Source organism: Tamandua tetradactyla, chromosome 17, assembly GCF_023851605.1.
Source record: "Tamandua tetradactyla isolate mTamTet1 chromosome 17, mTamTet1.pri, whole genome shotgun sequence".
NCBI classification, from domain to species: Eukaryota; Metazoa; Chordata; class Mammalia; order Pilosa; family Myrmecophagidae; genus Tamandua; species Tamandua tetradactyla.
This window is the reverse complement of record NC_135343.1, coordinates 71402648-71418785: the sequence shown is the minus strand read 5'-3', so window position 1 is coordinate 71418785 and position 16138 is coordinate 71402648. Positions and strand designations below refer to the sequence as shown.

The window sequence follows — 16138 nt, the reverse complement described above, 5'->3', positions numbered from 1 at the left end:
ATATCACTTATTCTTTCTTCTGTCTCTTCAAATCTGGTGTTGTGTGCTTCTAGTATGTTTTTTATTTGGTCAACAGAGTCTTTAATCTCGTGATTTCTGCTATTTTTCTATTTATTTTTTAAATTCCTTTTTGTGTTCTTTGACTATCTTCTTGATCTTCTTTCTGTCATTTGCTATCCCACTTATTTTATTAAGTAAAGTTGTATGAGTGTCTTTTATTAGTTGCTTCAATGTCTGTGTCTCCTCTGATGTTTTAATTTGGTCATTAGGCAGGGCTATATCTTCTGCATTGTGATATACTTAGTGATCTGCTGCTGCCTTCATCACATGTAAATACCTTGATTGATTCACTTTAGGAGTTGATTTCTTTCAGTGGTCTAAGGCCTTGTGTTTGTGGGATGGTTGCACAACAGTTAGCAGAGCACGGGGTGGAGCACTCAGTACGGTGATTTGTTTCAGGGTAGGTATGGGCACAGGTTGGGGATGTTATGCTGATGCTTGTGAACGTGGGTGCCCAGAGGCCAGGGAGGATGCAGCCTTGCAGGTGCACCAGTCTGGGGAGTATGATTCTGGTGTGAGCTGGTCTAAGGTATGGGGCCCTTTTTTGTGCATGCACAGCTGTGGCAGCAGGTCGACATTATGCCTTCATGGGTTGGGGGCAGATGTGACCTAGTTGTGCAGGCCCACACTTTTTCAGAGCTAGGAAGTGAGGGTGAGGGCTTTGTGCATGCGCAGTTCTAGGACGGATGTAAAGCATGGTTCCCAGAGCTGAGTGACGTGATTGGGGGCCTGTGTGCATGCGTGGACCTGGGAATGCCAAAAACGGATGTGCTGAGCTCAGGGAGGGAGCGGTGAAGCTGTGCAACACTATGGGCGGGGGTGGGGGGTGGGGAGTGGGGGATGGGGGGTGGGGGGATGGGGGATGGGGGTGTGGGGATGTGGGGAGGGGTAGCCTAGGTATGGAGGTTAGTGCCCACAACTTTATGCACTGGCAACCCCCTGCTGGGAACAGACTTGGGGAGGTAGTGCTCGGGAGGGGTGCTGGAGAGGTGGGTTGGGCTGCATCTGAGGGGGGGGTATGGGAATGGGACAGGCATGTGCACTGCAGGCTGGTGGGCTGGGGTGCCTGGAGTGCAGAGAATGAGAGCAGTTCATGGGGTTTGGGTATGTGGGGTGTAGGATGAGTCGCTGGTCATGGGGCTGCATTGATTAGGGTAGCGCACCCAAGAAACGTGGCCTGGCTTACTTCCTAGTCCCGGGTTTTCATCCATGCATTCCTGTGGGCTCTGCAGCTCTGTGCCTCCACGCCAGGTTTCAGCTTTGTGCCTCTCAGTTCCTTGGCCTCTGCAACCAGGGCTGCCCCATATATTGCAGAAGGCTCTTCCAGCTCAGCTGCACTCCCGAATTGCAGCCTTAGCCACCCTCCTATCCGTTCTCTAACTCTCCCGTGGAGCAGGGCTAATCTCAAGCTACCCTAGTTGGCCATCTTCCCTGAAGTCCTCTTTATTATTTTTTTAATGAAGGCATTTAGAGGCATATATTTCCATATGAACACTGCCTTCACTGCATTCCAGAAGTTTTGGTATGCTGTGTTTCAATTTTCATTCACCTCAGGATATTTCCTGATTTCCCTTGTGATTTCTTCTTTGACCCATTGATTAAGAGTGTGTCGCCTAACTTCCATATATTTGTGGATTTTCCATTTTCCTTCTGTTACTGATTTCTAGCTTCTTTCCATTGGTTGTCAGAGAAGTTACTTTGTATAATTTCCGTCTTTTAAAATTTATTGAGACTTGTTTTCTGACCTAATACATGGTTCATCATGGAGAATGATCCAGGCGCACTTCAGAAGAATATATATTCTGCTGTTTTGAGGTGCAGTGTTCTGTAAATAGTGTTGGGTCAAGTTCATTTCATAATATTGTTCAAATTATCCATTTCCTGATTGCTCTGTCATCTAGATGTTTTATCCATTGTTAAAAGTAGTGTTTTGAAGTCTCAAGCTATTACTGTTGCAGTATCTATTTCTCCCTTCAGTTTTGTCAGTGTTTGCCTTGTATATTTGAGGGCCCTGTGATTAGGTGCATGAATGTTTGATACTTTATCTTCTTGGTAACTGACCCTTCTATTAATATATATTGTTCTTCTTTGTCTTTCTAATGACCCTTTTATTAATATATATTGTTCTTCTTTGCCTTCTTAAGTTTTTGACTTAAAGTCTATTTTATGTCATATTAGTATAGCTATCGCAGCTCTCTTTTGGTTACTGCTTGTGTGGCATATTTTTCTCTATCCTTTCACTTTCCACCTTTGTGTCTTTGGGTCTGAGGGATGCCTCTTGTTGACAACATACAGTTGGAGTATGCTTTTTTATCCATTCTGCCTATGTCTTTTGATTGGAGAGTTGGCTCGATTTACATTCCATGTAAACTCTTGACGAAGGGGAACTTACTTCAGCCATTTGTCCATTGTTTCATATATGACTTACATCTTTTGTGCCCCACTGTCCTTTATTGAACTTTCAGTTTCTTTAAGCCTGGACTTGGAAATGTCCTTAGTGTCACTTGTGCTGTGTTCTGCTGCTCAGCACAGTCACAGAGCACAGCAGATTCGAGGGAAGGAAGCAGAGACCACACCTTTTGGTGGGGCAAGTTGAGGAGGATGTTGAGGAAATAACATTACCCTGCATCCACATGCACTCCCCTTCACATTGACTATATGATGCCAGGTGATGTGCTGAATTTGTAACCACAGGATAGCATGATATGTCTGTAAGGTGCTGGTAGTTTGGAGCTTTGGTGAGACTAGATCTAATATCTTGTAGAGCTTTCTCTATCAGAGAACTCTTTTTTTTTTTTTTTTTTTGGCATGGGCAGCCTCCAGGAATGGAACCCCAGTCTCTGGCATCTCTCGCTCTAATCCTTTTTTTTTATTATTAGGCAGGCACCCAGAATCAAACCCAGGTCACTGGCATCGCAGGCTAGAACTTTGCCACTAAGCCACTATTACCCGCCCACTTGCTCTAATCTTAAAGTTACTTTTATATAACAAGATAATCAAACTTGGGTTATTATATATGTTGCAGCCAGGCTTACTTTCTCAAGGTTTGTGGCGTTACCCCATTTCCTTTACCTCAATTTTTACATATTATTCATTTATTTCATACCTACTTTGACTTTAGATGACTACGGAAATGGTAAGGAATATCTTAGATCTCCTTAGCAATATTGAAGGCTCTAATAAGCCCAAAGGATATTTGTTTTGTCTATAAAAATTTTTAATGTTTTCTACCCCATTCAGTTGACTTACAACCCTGTATTTTGTATGGGACATTGGAAATGGCTGTTATAGTAATGTGAACTATTTTATGTAGAATTCAAGAAAGAATTTAGAATATGATTCTGCTTATTATTTTCCTAAACACAGCTTATTTTCCCCTTTTAAAGTCATGCCTTTCAGAGTCGTTTCCAAATCACCCTTCTGAAATCCTAAATTCTGCCTCTTATGAGTGGTTTAATAGGATCCTGTTGATTTAACAAAGGAAGTATAATCTAGTTTGTCAGCAAAGGGTAAACAGGATAGAATGATGCTTAAATAGCATAATAGGATGTGGCAGAAGTTTAATAAAGTCTTTTTCAGATTGTTGCCTTCTCATGAATTCATGTGGCTAATATTTGATTAGAACAAAAGCTTGAAAGCAGAATGGGGTGGGACTGTCAGATACGTTTATTATTTACATGTAGTTTGAAAAAGTCAACGTAAATAATTACAGCTATAGAAAATTGCTTTCTCATGTGTTTTTGTTGAAAGAAATCATGCCACATAAGGCCAGCTTCCTTTCACAACTGTTCATTGGAAATTTGGAATTTGCTGCTTGCCTTTCCCTCTTTTACACGTGCAGAAAAGGGGATATGTGGTTTGATGTCACCTTGGGAGCGTAGGTTGGGTTGGAAAGGTTCGAGTTTGAATCCTACTCGGCCACTTGCTGGTTTTCTGACCCTGGGCAGGTAATATAGTCTTCTGAGCCTCAATATCTTTATGTGAGAAAAGGGAGTAATGCGCCTGAGGATGCTGGCCAGTTTGCAGTTGTCATTTTCTAGCACCGTGCTGTACAGTTTGGTAGCTGTTAACCACATGTGACTATTTAAGTTCAAGTTAATCAGAATTAAAGGAGTAAAACTCTGGTTCCTCAGTCACACAAACCACATTTCAAGTGCTCAGAAGCTACAGGGCCCAGTGGCTACCATACTGGACAGCACAGATATGAAATAGTTCCATTATCCCAGAAAGTTGGATAGGGCAGCACTATAAATTGTGCTAATCCCCAAAGAATGAAAAACGGCTGGATTATGCTCTGCGGGTGGGTGGGTGCAATAAAAAACATGGTCTGACATCATGAAATTGATTTTGCTGCTTCTGTCCTTTGCCATATTTCGGTATGAACCATCTTACAAAGACCGGCAGTAGATACAGCCTAGGAAACCTTGCACTACAGAGTTCACCCTCTGAATATCCTGATGCCATGTTAGTACTTTAACCCCCTCTTTTGAACTTTCTCATAAATATACTGAGAGGCAGTGTCTATTTTATAATTTATCTAACACTGTTAAATGTTACTAAAATAACATCACTCACATCTCCATCTATCTGCCATAAGAACTTTTAAAAATCAGTGAGTATTTTTTCATTCAATTATCAAAAAGTGTTCTCCAAGTGCCCCTTCCATGCTCAGAGGTCATGTTGAAAGGTGTTAACTTTTTGTCTCACCACCTCATCATTTCCAAGCACTCTAACCTTTTATGCCAGTTACTGAACAAAAGAACCCGTCATAGAGCTAAGCTAGATTAGAATGTTTTAGTTTGTGGTGGTCTGCCCCAGGGACATGAGTAAGCTTGTTTCTCATCAGAGAAGAATACCATGGAAGTTTCCCTGGCATTCCACTTTCCCAATTTACATGGGCTTCCACCTGGAGGTGAAGCAATATGAATCACATCTTTATTGAGGGGCTCATCCACATGTGAAAAATAACCTCACATTTAATTACTTATATTTTCTAAACATACTGCATATATTTTCTTTGGGTTTGTGTGAAATAGAGGGATTCTGCTTCAGTTGATTTAAAATTTGACTATTTTGAACACAAAGGATGTTTCTTCTTAAGGAACTTCTTCCAATGGTAGTTAAAATCCCAGGGCATTACACTTGAACCCATTCACTGTAGAGTTGTTTGACCTATTCAGAGGTTTTGTGACTGGTGACCATACTCGTGTGAAAGGAAAGCAGTGAAGACAAAATGGAAGAGTCAGTCATCCAGGGGTTAGTAACTGAACATCTCCGATGTATTGGGCACAGGAATGGGCCCCAGGGATGTGGTGGTGAGGAAACCAAGTCATGGTCCTGCCCACCTGGAACTTACAGTGCGGTGGGGGACAGACACTAGCAGGTAGGCGCTCATAGATATAGTATCATGACATACTGGGATAAATGCAACGAAGGAAAAGAACAGGACTCAGCAAGGGCTGGTGGGTGCCTGTTTTACCCATCATTGTGTTCCTGCTCATAGCCTAGCACATAAAAGGCACAAATGATTTATTACTTGGTGACTAAATGAAAATTCCCCAAAGGGCTTGTGAATTAGCTATCTATTCCTGAAAGCAAATTATCCCCCAAACTTAGATACTGAAAAGAATAATAAACATTTGTTACCTCACACTGTTCCTGTGAGTCAGGAATGTGGGAGCAGGCTAGTTGGATGATTGAAGCTTAGAGTCTCTCATGGACTGCTGGAGCTAAGCTGTCTGGACTGAGGCTAGAGGAACTGCTTCCAGGATGGCTAGCTGACATGGCTCTTGGCAGGTCTTCTCCATAGGACCTCTCCTCATGGACCTCTCCATAGGGCTGTTTGCCAACATGGCAGTTGACTTCCTTCAAAACAAGTGATCCAAGAGAGAAAGGCTAGGAGGAAGCTGCAATGCTCTTTATGATGTCATATGCTACCATACTTACTACATTCCACCCCATCCAGTGTAGGCAGGAGCCACTCAAAGACATGAATAGCGGGGATCACTGGGTGCCATCTTGAAGGCTGGCTACTGCAGTTTTGTTTTTGTTTTTTTTTTCCTGCATGGTCGGGGGATCGAAATTGGGTCTCCCCATGGTAAGCAAGCATTCTACCACTGAACCACCCATGCACCCACTACAGCTTTTAAAACAAGTTTTTGGGTCACCTCGAGTTTCTAAGTGGAGGTGGTGAGAATTTGTTTCTAACAAATTCCCAAGTAATACTGATACTTCTGGACCTGGAACCACTCTTTGTGAACCACTGTTCTAGCTTTTTAGACTCTTAAGTTTGGAGGGAACTTTAGAAATCTAGTCCACAGGTTCTCTACAGACAGATATGCTGTCAGGGTGATAGACAGTTGGCTTAGTGGGAGACCACAGTCTTAATAATAATTACAAAGACTTTATTGTCCCTCAATCCCTCATATGCTGCTATGTTTAAACACGAGTGAAATAAATATTTTCATTTGTGATTAATTAAAACATTATGACTGCTAGAAATACAATTTATTTACATCTTTGTCTTTTGAAACTTTGTTGCATTAACTCCTACATTCTAACATTACTACATTTTATCAAGACATAGCTAAAAAGCGTATTCCCACTGTTATTAATAGCTTAAATTTTATGTCTTTAAAACTTATTCTAAGTGACATACAGAACAGCTGACATCAGATGTCCCTATAAAAAGGTGATTTTTGTTTGTTTTTAGTGTCATGTTGGAACCCAGATTCTTACGTGTAATGGTAAGTGAGACAAAGGTTTGGGAACCAAAAATCGAGGGAAGAAGGGATGAAGTCACGTTGAAGGCAAGAAGAGTCTAGAAACAATTTGTGTCCAGTGCACCAGTCTGAATGTTCTTTAGTAAGAAAAGGCCTGGAGATAGTTCTGCAGCAGAACTGTCTTTGGTAACAAATAGCCCTGTAGGCAGGACTGTGCTTTCTCTGCAGTCTGTAGTAGCTATGTGTTTTCATTTCCTACAGAGAAATTTTCTCTTGGGCAAGATGTCCTAGTGAAATCAGATTTAGACAGAAATACTTAGTTTGAAATTAAGTAAATTATTATATTTTAATTGCAGATAACAGGTCTTATTTTCTATGTAGAAAGAAAGTGAAAAGATGTAAGATTTGAGTGACACATTGACCTGGTATTGAAGAAAGCAAAATCTAAGAACTTCTTCACCAAAACTCATTGTTGGAAAAACATCTTACTTTTGATGTGTGCAATTCTTATATATAATTTTTCAAAGCTAATAATTGATTATGATTTTTAATAATAAAACTGCATTACAGTATATATGTGAATAACTATAATTGGCACAATATAACTACATTTTAATATTAAATAAATTAAACTATTTTAATGAGAAGTTTAATATTAAGATGCATACTAAAATTTTAATATCTATAATGTATATTGCTGTTCATCCTCAAATTTCTAAATGAATATTGAAAATCATTTTTCTACTTTTGTAACATCAAATCCAGATTATTATGAAGCAACTCTAACAAAATATTTTGAAGTCAGTACTAAAGAGGTGACCATGTACTGCCATTAAATATGGAAACCTATCTCAAAGTTTTACACTGATTACTGATAAATATCTTTCAAAATATTTAAAAATAACTGTATAAATGTTTTGACTTTTGATAAAAAGGTCATTAAATGAAAATCAGTGAAAACATGATATTTTTAGAGAATTTCATTTTGTTAGAGTATGCAAGTACAGGGTAGAGTATACAGGTAGAGTATATAAGTATATAAAGATCTGTAAACTTGCAGATCTTTTTTTATCTTAACATAGATATTGGTCCAAAATGCTCACATTTCTTTTCTAAAATAAGTTTTTACCAAACTTAGTTATTGTGGAAGAGAATGACTGTGTCTTGCTCCATTAGATTTTCTTTCTTTGCAGCTCTTTTGAGAAATCTCCTAGATTTTCTCCAGGCCTTTAAAAAGAACAAAACTAACTTTACAACTAAATGTTTAAACATTTTTTAAAACTCTAGCTAATGCTCCAACTTCTCTGACTATCATCCTGATTTCATTTTATTTTATGCTTTTCTCAATCTTGGTCATATCTAGACTCATTTCTACTTATCACTGTTGTAGTGAATGAAACTCCCTCAGTTTTTGGCACCAAACAATAGGAACACAAATGTTTGATGACTCAAAGACTGAATGAAAGAATGAATGAATTAGCAGTTATGAGTTATGTTACCTTACAGACTGACCTTTGATTTAACTGTCCTCACACATAGAAAGCTACCCACTGTCCCCCCTTATCATACTGTAGGCATTATGGTTAAGAGCTTGGGTTCTGCAAAGACCAGAATCAAATCTTGGCTTCACCATTCAAGTAGATGTATGACCTAGAACACGTTATCTAACATCTCTAAACCCCAGTTTTTGCCTCTGTAAAATGAATACTTGTACCTTCTTCTTTGAACTATTGTGTCGGTTAAATTAGACAGTTATGTAGTATAATAATTAATATTAAATACTTACTTTTTTTGTGATGTGCTTTATCTAAAACTTTGTTAGGTCAAACAAGACTGTATTCCCAAATAGAAGAGAATCATTCTTTGATTAAGGTATGCAAAATAAAGCAAAAATATACTTTCATTTTTTTTTTTATTACAGAGGCCATCTAAGTATATCAAATTGTAATTTTGATAATTTGATAATATATGCCTTTAATTGTTGAACATTTATGTTTTTTCAAATTGCTCGATATAATTAAAACTGTTAATGAGTCATTACTGTATTCATGCAGTAATAGGCATTATAGTTTATTCTGTATTTGAATATATAGACTTTTCCTTCCTTTAAATTATTTCCTCAAGATAAATTCCCAGGAGTACGAGTGCTGGAGCAGAGTATGCATTTTAATGATTGTCGGTACATGCTGACATTCCACCTTCCCAGGGATTATCTAGTTGAATTTCTAATCAACATTTATGTTTGTCCTTAAAGTTCACAGAGTAAGGTATGCTAGGAGATATTTTGGAAATGTATTACACGTACCATCTCCTTCTCCAGAGAGGCAATAAATGCATTCTTGTACCTATTGGGTTGCACATCTATTTTTTTTAATTAAAAGGATGTAACATAGATTAAGACAATTCTTCGGGAATTTCATTTCATTAAGTTCCTTTTCCCTTGACCCATTGGGAAGGTACATACTCACATATGAGGAGTATTTCTCTCTTTCATCCTAATAGGATACCAGGGATTTTATATTATTATTCAGTACTCTAAAGTCATTTAGATTGCACCACAACCTGACTGAAGATAAAGAATAATTTACTTGGAATCTCCTGGCTTCTGTTTTACTCTCATAATGACAGATATTTTTATAGAAGGTCAGTGAACTCACCCGGGGTCATAAAGCATAGCTGAACCAGGTTCCCACTTACAAGCAAGCAGGAAGTGGATCAAAGCAAAACCAGGAGGTACTAGCTGCACCATCAGGCAAACTGTCCTTGTAGCTGTGGGTCCTGTCACATAGTCATAGAGTTGGAAACTCAGGTGTAATGTAAGACTGACTGTTTCTCTGTTATACTAACCACCACCTCAGCCCTCCCAACACCTTAAAGGCAAGCACTCCTGATAATGTTACAAGTAATATTTCTGCATAGATGCAGAAACATCATAATAGATGCAAACATTATAATTTCACAGTGTTCAATATACAATAAGAATAATACGCTTTAAAACAAGTCATAACTTTCCTTTCCATTTTATATTGCATTTTGCATTCTAATTTTCCAACGTATCATCCAAATTCAAAACATTAACACAAAATAAGCTATTTGACATTCATATTTGTGATTGTATAAAACGCATCACAATTATGTTGAATAGTAATAGCTTTTTGCTTTTTCCTGTAAATAACGAATCCTTAGTGTGTTATAATCAAATAATGCATTATATGTTAACTAAAAATTGCCCTTCAAGTATTAGTCTTGCATTATGTATTTTTATTTAATACGGTAGATGCTTCTGAAATTATTGTTTTATTACATCAAGTTCAAATTTCCAAGCAACCTTTTAACTACAAATATTTTTTAGAAATGTCACTTAAAAAATCACTTTTGTTCTTTAGGAAAACTTAAGTACAGATCTCATAATTCTCCATTTCATGTTTGAATTTATGGAGAAACCATAAACAGTTGCTAGATTTCCATTATGCTAGCATATTCAATACACTTAGGCTTTCATCCTTACACTCATTCAAAGAGCTATCATGTTCTGTTGGTCTTTCTCAGAAATTCCTAACTTATCTCACATATGAAATATGCTCAAGTGTTTATTAAAATTGGTTTAAGCCAGTATTTTTTTCCTGTTACCTGTTTTCTGTGTTTGTATATAAAACATATAACAAGGACGTTTCCAGCAAAGAAAAAATTCTGTTAATGATTTCAGATGTTGAAACATTTTGCCAGATGAAAACCAAGATAATTTTATCATAAGCACAAGCTAAAAGGTAAATGATTCAACCAGGCTACACTCTGAATATGCATCAGCTACATCTATGCATCTACTGTGAAGTAGAGTCCTTACAATGGATGCTTATAAGGGAAACCTGATTCAGTCAGAATTTATGGTAATCTGAACATGGACTGAAGTTCGCTTTTTTATCCAGTTTTTGGAACAACGATGTAAGTGTCCATACTGCTTGTCTTGCTGAGTCATATAAAATGGCATTTATTAAGACCAGTCAAAAAGCTTTTTAATTGGTTTGATAATTACATTGCACTACAAAGTATTTAAAAACATGCATTTTGGCAAATGAATGCCTCTTGAGTCATTATAATTGCCTGGGCAAAAATTAACACTCTTATTCTTTAAATGAACCCCTGGTATTGGACTCATTTGTAAAAACTGGCCAAGTTAGAAACATAACATTAATTGAATTCTGTTTAAAGATTTTTAAATAGCTGGCTACATGCCCATTCAGTTGGTTTAGAAGAATACATTGAAAAACGTCTTAAGGTTCATCTGCCTATCAAAAGGTCCTCTCCATGTGGAAAGCAGTTTTTTATTAGTGATGAAAGCAGTTAATTTTGGGGGGACAAACCAAATGACTCAACATAAAGCTTCCTTATGTGACTTTTTTTCCATTCTTTACCAAATAGCGTTGTATTATATGCTTTGGATTCATCTTCCTTCTTAGCAGCAGCCATGAGAGAGGAAATGAAAGAAGAAATCAACACTTTTCACATAAGCATATGTGGCTCCTCCACGTCGACCTGGCCTGACGAAATGCTTATGACGTACAGGGATATTCTGAATGGACACGTAGGCGGTCCCTGTACAGAGCAAAGCTGGTGGTCACAGTGGACCTGACTACTTAGCCTCAGGAAGGCTTGTGGCTGGTCTTTGGAACTTGGATTTGAGCAAGTTTTTTTCATTTACTGTAGTTTCTTAAGTCTGCAGAGGTTAGCACTGTGCCCAGCTTAGTAAGGGCTCACTTTAAATATAGAGGCCCTAACAGTACTTTATGGTTCTGACTTTTGCAATCCTGTCCCATCCCTGCCTCTGTGCAGTACTCCCAGTACCTCCCTCTTCCCCAATACACATGTGCAGAGCTGGGCCACAGCTGTTATGTGCCTCCCAAATTAAGATGTTCTGAAAAGCATGAAGAAATTTTGTCTTCAAGTTTTTATGTATTGCTAAATACTATTAATCTTTATTTATTAATAATATAATTATTATTTATTATATATATTATTTATTAATATTAATAAGTAAATATTAGGAAGACTGACATGTGGACTTCACCACATTTAATGATAATGGTTTCCAGCATCTTTTAGATGACAGTCTGAATCCAAGTGCAAACATATCTAATTAAAAGGCCAGGCATGCATATGCCCACTCGATAACCATGCTGCCTGGAAAACGTTTAAGATATTTAAAAATATTCTCCTTTTGCTAGTGTCAATCTCCTGTTCCCCTTTCACAAGTACCTAATGGGTGACAATTTTTTCCCTTCTCTTAGAAGTTGCCGTCGTAGCAATTCCTATACCGGGACTGCCACTGGCTGCCACTTAAATGTTTCATTACAGAAAAGCACACATTCATAAGAGAGTACAAAACATGATGTGTAATATCGTTACTAAATCTCTACTAGACTGACAAAAATCAGGAGGAATTTCATAAATAACTCAGGACAACAAGCCCCCATACTTAATCTCATTAGCCATGAGCCAATGAAAAATTTCTGTGTTTCTGAAGTTCCAGAGAGTATTTTAAAACTGCTTATATAAGAAAATCCTTAATGTGCACCGAGCTGAAACTGTAACCTTTTGCCTAGTTTTGTGACAAAAAAAAATCTGACATAGTGCATATTTAACAAACACATTTTGATTTACAAATGTAACGCTTAGCTAGCAGCAACAGTCAAACTTTTCTCTGAAAAACAATTTGAATAAAAAAATCATATTGTGCATATAACTGTGCTTTGAGACCAAGATGATAGCAGGGACATCTAGGGAATCTACCAAACATTCACCTTAAACAACTCTAAATTGGCAGTCTAAAATGCAGAAGTAGCTAGCTACAAATGACACAACTTGGAGACCCCTTACACAAGAGTTTTTCAAAGAATATGTTTGTTAGAGCAGTCCTCCTCAAAGCGTGCCCAGTAAACCAGCACTGACCCAGGAATGTTGGTTATTAGTCTACAATTAGATCAGTGGAGAAATTAAAAGTATTTAGAGACTTTTATAGCAATTTGATATTGCTGTGATACCCAATTATGTGATCATTTTTCTAGTAAAGTATTGGTCTATGATGGATTGGAAATTTTCTTAAAATGACCCTTCTGCACAGATAATTTAGGGATGTTTATTAAAAATTCATATTCCTACATTATCAAATTTTTTAATTTTCATTTGCTATAAAAGAAAACCTGGTGACTTAAAGGTTATACAAAAATATGTTAGGGCTCTGTAAAGTACTTCAGGAAATGTGAGATGAAGAATGCCTAATTTTGCTTTTTCCCCAGATACTGTAATAAACTTTAAATGTATAAACAAAAAAACATTTGTATTCCAAGACCCTAACACTAACCAAAGACCCCAAATCCTTGGGAATAGGGCGTGTAGCAGAAATCTGCATATCAAGCTTCATGGGGCGTTCCTTTACACACTGCAATTTAATTATCACTACTGTAAAGGGAGAGCCAAGTGCATGACTCACGTATTTTTCTCGGTCTAACATAATGTTTCTCTAGCTATTAGTTTAAGAGCCAAAGTGTTGTGAAGATGACAACTCGGACACAATCGATTGTGGCCCCTTGATGAAACTGTGCTCTTGGGTCATAGAAACTCCAGGCAACAGTCTCTGTAAGGAAGGCTTAGACCCGTGATACCAGAGAGATTACAGTTTCTCCCTCAAACACCCATGAGAGAACATTCCAGCTTGTGTATGAGCCAGTCATCTTTCTGCCCTCCACATTGCGGTGAGATGCCTGCTTGCATCTTCCACGCTTGGACAGCTCTTTCCTGGCGAAGCAGAACTGGCTGTGGTTTCCCAGGTCCTGCCCTGTGGGTGCATCAGCCTGGGCTGAGCTGGAGAAGCACCTGGAGGTGCAGCGAAAACCTCTCCAGACCGGCTACTGGTGCCCTGTACCCTCTCGGTGATGTTACTGGAGAAGCGTCACCCTGAGCTTGGGGGAGGGGGCGTGGGGGGGGCTGGGAAGCTGTCCCTGTGCCCCACTTCACTGAGGGTCCAGGAAACACAGCTTCTCTCGTATGATTTCAGGAAAAACATGCTGGAAACTTCCTTGATCCTTCTTGACTCTTCCTGAGTCACTGTCTCTTTAGACAACCTATGGAGGTGGGGGTGGGGGTGGGTGGGGTCAGCAGTGGGAAAGTGGAGGAAACTTAGAAGAGGAGGAAAAGGAGAGAAAAGAGCAGGTAACTAATTGTTCTCACACAGTTCTTGAATACAGTTTTACTCCATAGAATTTGAACTTCACATCACTTCATATAATTTGAAATTAATAACCTGCTTCTCTTTGGAAGGGATGTATTTTTTTTCTCAGCCACAATTGTGCATCCTGGTTCTAAATTCACATCATTGACATCTCAACAGGATGCCATTGTTTTCTTCTGGAACAGCATCCTATCCCCTGTTTCCTTTCCACCCCTTGTCTCCCAGGCAGCTCCTTTCCAGTCAAGCTTTACCAGCAGGGGAAAATTAGGCCACTGCTCTCTCTTGTCCCTGCTGCCCTTATATAAGCATTTCTCTGGTCCTGGGAATTTTCCTGGTGCAAACACAGTTGATTACTTGGGGAAAGTGATTTTCCTCTGCAGACAAACATTGCTTATAACAGAAGCTAGCTGTGTAGCTTTATATTTTTGTAATAAGTTCCTAAAGGGAATAAGCATACATTTATGTATATAGAAGCTTCACGCTAATGGTGGGGCTGCTGATGCTAGGAAAAGAAAGATTTTCAACCTGGTTCAAGAATTGTATTTGCTCAGTGATGATCAGGTTTTACAGCTGTTTATCTGAAACATTAAAAAAGATATTAAAATAACTTTGACAATGATAGTTCCAGTGAGAAAAAATAATTTTGCTAATATATCTTATTAAACTCTGTATTCCCTGTTGCCATTTCTTTTCAGCCAAACAACTAATTTTTTTTTTTTATTTTTCAGAGCAATTTGTTTCTTAGGAACATAACAGTCTTGCTATGGCAAATCAGGCAGTACCCACACATGTAATCCGACCTGGTCATATAACTGTTGTGATTGGGTTGCTCAGCTGTGGCTTCCTAGACTGCCTTCTCTTTAAGTTCCATGGCTTTGCTTTCCATCTCCAATTCCCTGAGCCCGGCCATCAGTTGATCTAGTGAATATATATAATTGCAATCTAACGTGCCCCACCCCCCTTACCTGCGTAAGTATTACCTAGTGGAAGTCATGGCCTGGCCCAGTGTAGAGAAAGCAGGAAGGTGAGCGCCTGGCAGCTTTCTCCTGCCACAGTCGTTCCCCATCACCACCTCTCCAGAAGCATGTCTCTCCCACTTGCAGTGCTTTGTCCGGGTCTGATTTCCTCTCCCGGCCCCTGCAGGAATCGTCCTGATGATGTCCCTGTGCAGAGAAGTGCACGTGTATGAATACATCCCGTCGATCCGGCAGACGGAACTGTGCCACTACCACGAGCTGTACTACGACGCGGCTTGCACCCTCGGGGCCTACCACCCGCTGCTCTACGAGAAGCTGCTGGTGCAGCGCTTGAACGCGGGGCCGTCCGAGGACCTGCGCCGCAAGGGCAGGGTGGCCCTGCCGGGGTTCCGTGCCCTGCGCTGCCCCGCGCGCGCGCCCCGCCCGCGCCCCTGAAAAGAGACTTTGGGGAGACAATGTGCAATAAGGTACTACTGTCGTGCCCCGAGTCACAGAAGCGTACTTGAAGATATATTTTAGACGATGATGTCTTGAGTCTTTTACCTGTAATTTAGTGGCGGCCACACGCTTTCTTCTCTTCCGAAGCCATTGAGGATTAATTACTGCTTGGAATCTAACAATGGAATTAAAAAAAATTTTTTACAAACTCACGGAAGGTGCAGGAAAAAAAAAGGGGGTGAGGGTAGCCAGAAAGAAAACAAGCATAGGGTGCACAGTGGTAGAAAGAAAACAGATGTGTAATCACAGGTACAAGGCCTCCAAAAATGTTAACCCTTTCTTATGCCACCTTGACTACCTTGTTTAACTGGTATCCCTGAAATTGTGAAATGGTTTGTACCATTTCAACATGCAAGTTGAGATACAGTGTCTATAACCTCTAGTGTGTCACTTGCACATAAATTCATATTAAATATCCTAGATTTTGATGAATGCCTAAAATATCAAATGTGATTTTCTAACAACAGAACTCTCCTATATATCCTATAAGGTGCATATGTTTCCAAATTGTTACATCACCAACCTCTGCTTCCCTTTTGCAACTGGATGCTTTGTTCTTTGAACATCAGGACAAATTTCTAAAACTATAAAACATCAATCTTGAGCGGTGCAAGGAAAAGCCAGCTCTGGAATAGCACGATGGAGGAGACGCGTTT

The 16138-nt window shown here is 39.1% G+C and overlaps 1 protein-coding gene and 1 long non-coding RNA gene across 3 annotated transcripts in view; both read left to right on the top strand.

The window, feature by feature from the left end:
• Positions 1-15765, top strand: part of ST6GAL2 (ST6 beta-galactoside alpha-2,6-sialyltransferase 2) — an 81831-nt gene extending 66066 nt beyond the window's left edge. The window contains 1 exon segment of the mRNA XM_077134935.1: positions 15151-15765. Within this exon segment, the coding sequence (XP_076991050.1) occupies positions 15151-15419 (269 nt within the window). The 3' untranslated portion in view covers positions 15420-15765.
• On the top strand, positions 5879-10761 carry LOC143661378 (uncharacterized). 2 transcript variants are annotated; one of them, XR_013164542.1, is made up of 4 exons: positions 5879-6157; positions 6773-6806; positions 8605-8654; positions 10489-10761. It is a non-coding gene; the product is annotated as an uncharacterized LOC143661378 (long non-coding RNA). The 2 variants fall into 2 exon arrangements; XR_013164543.1 differs by lacking the exon at positions 6773-6806.
• Positions 15766-16138: the final 373 nt, after the last annotated feature.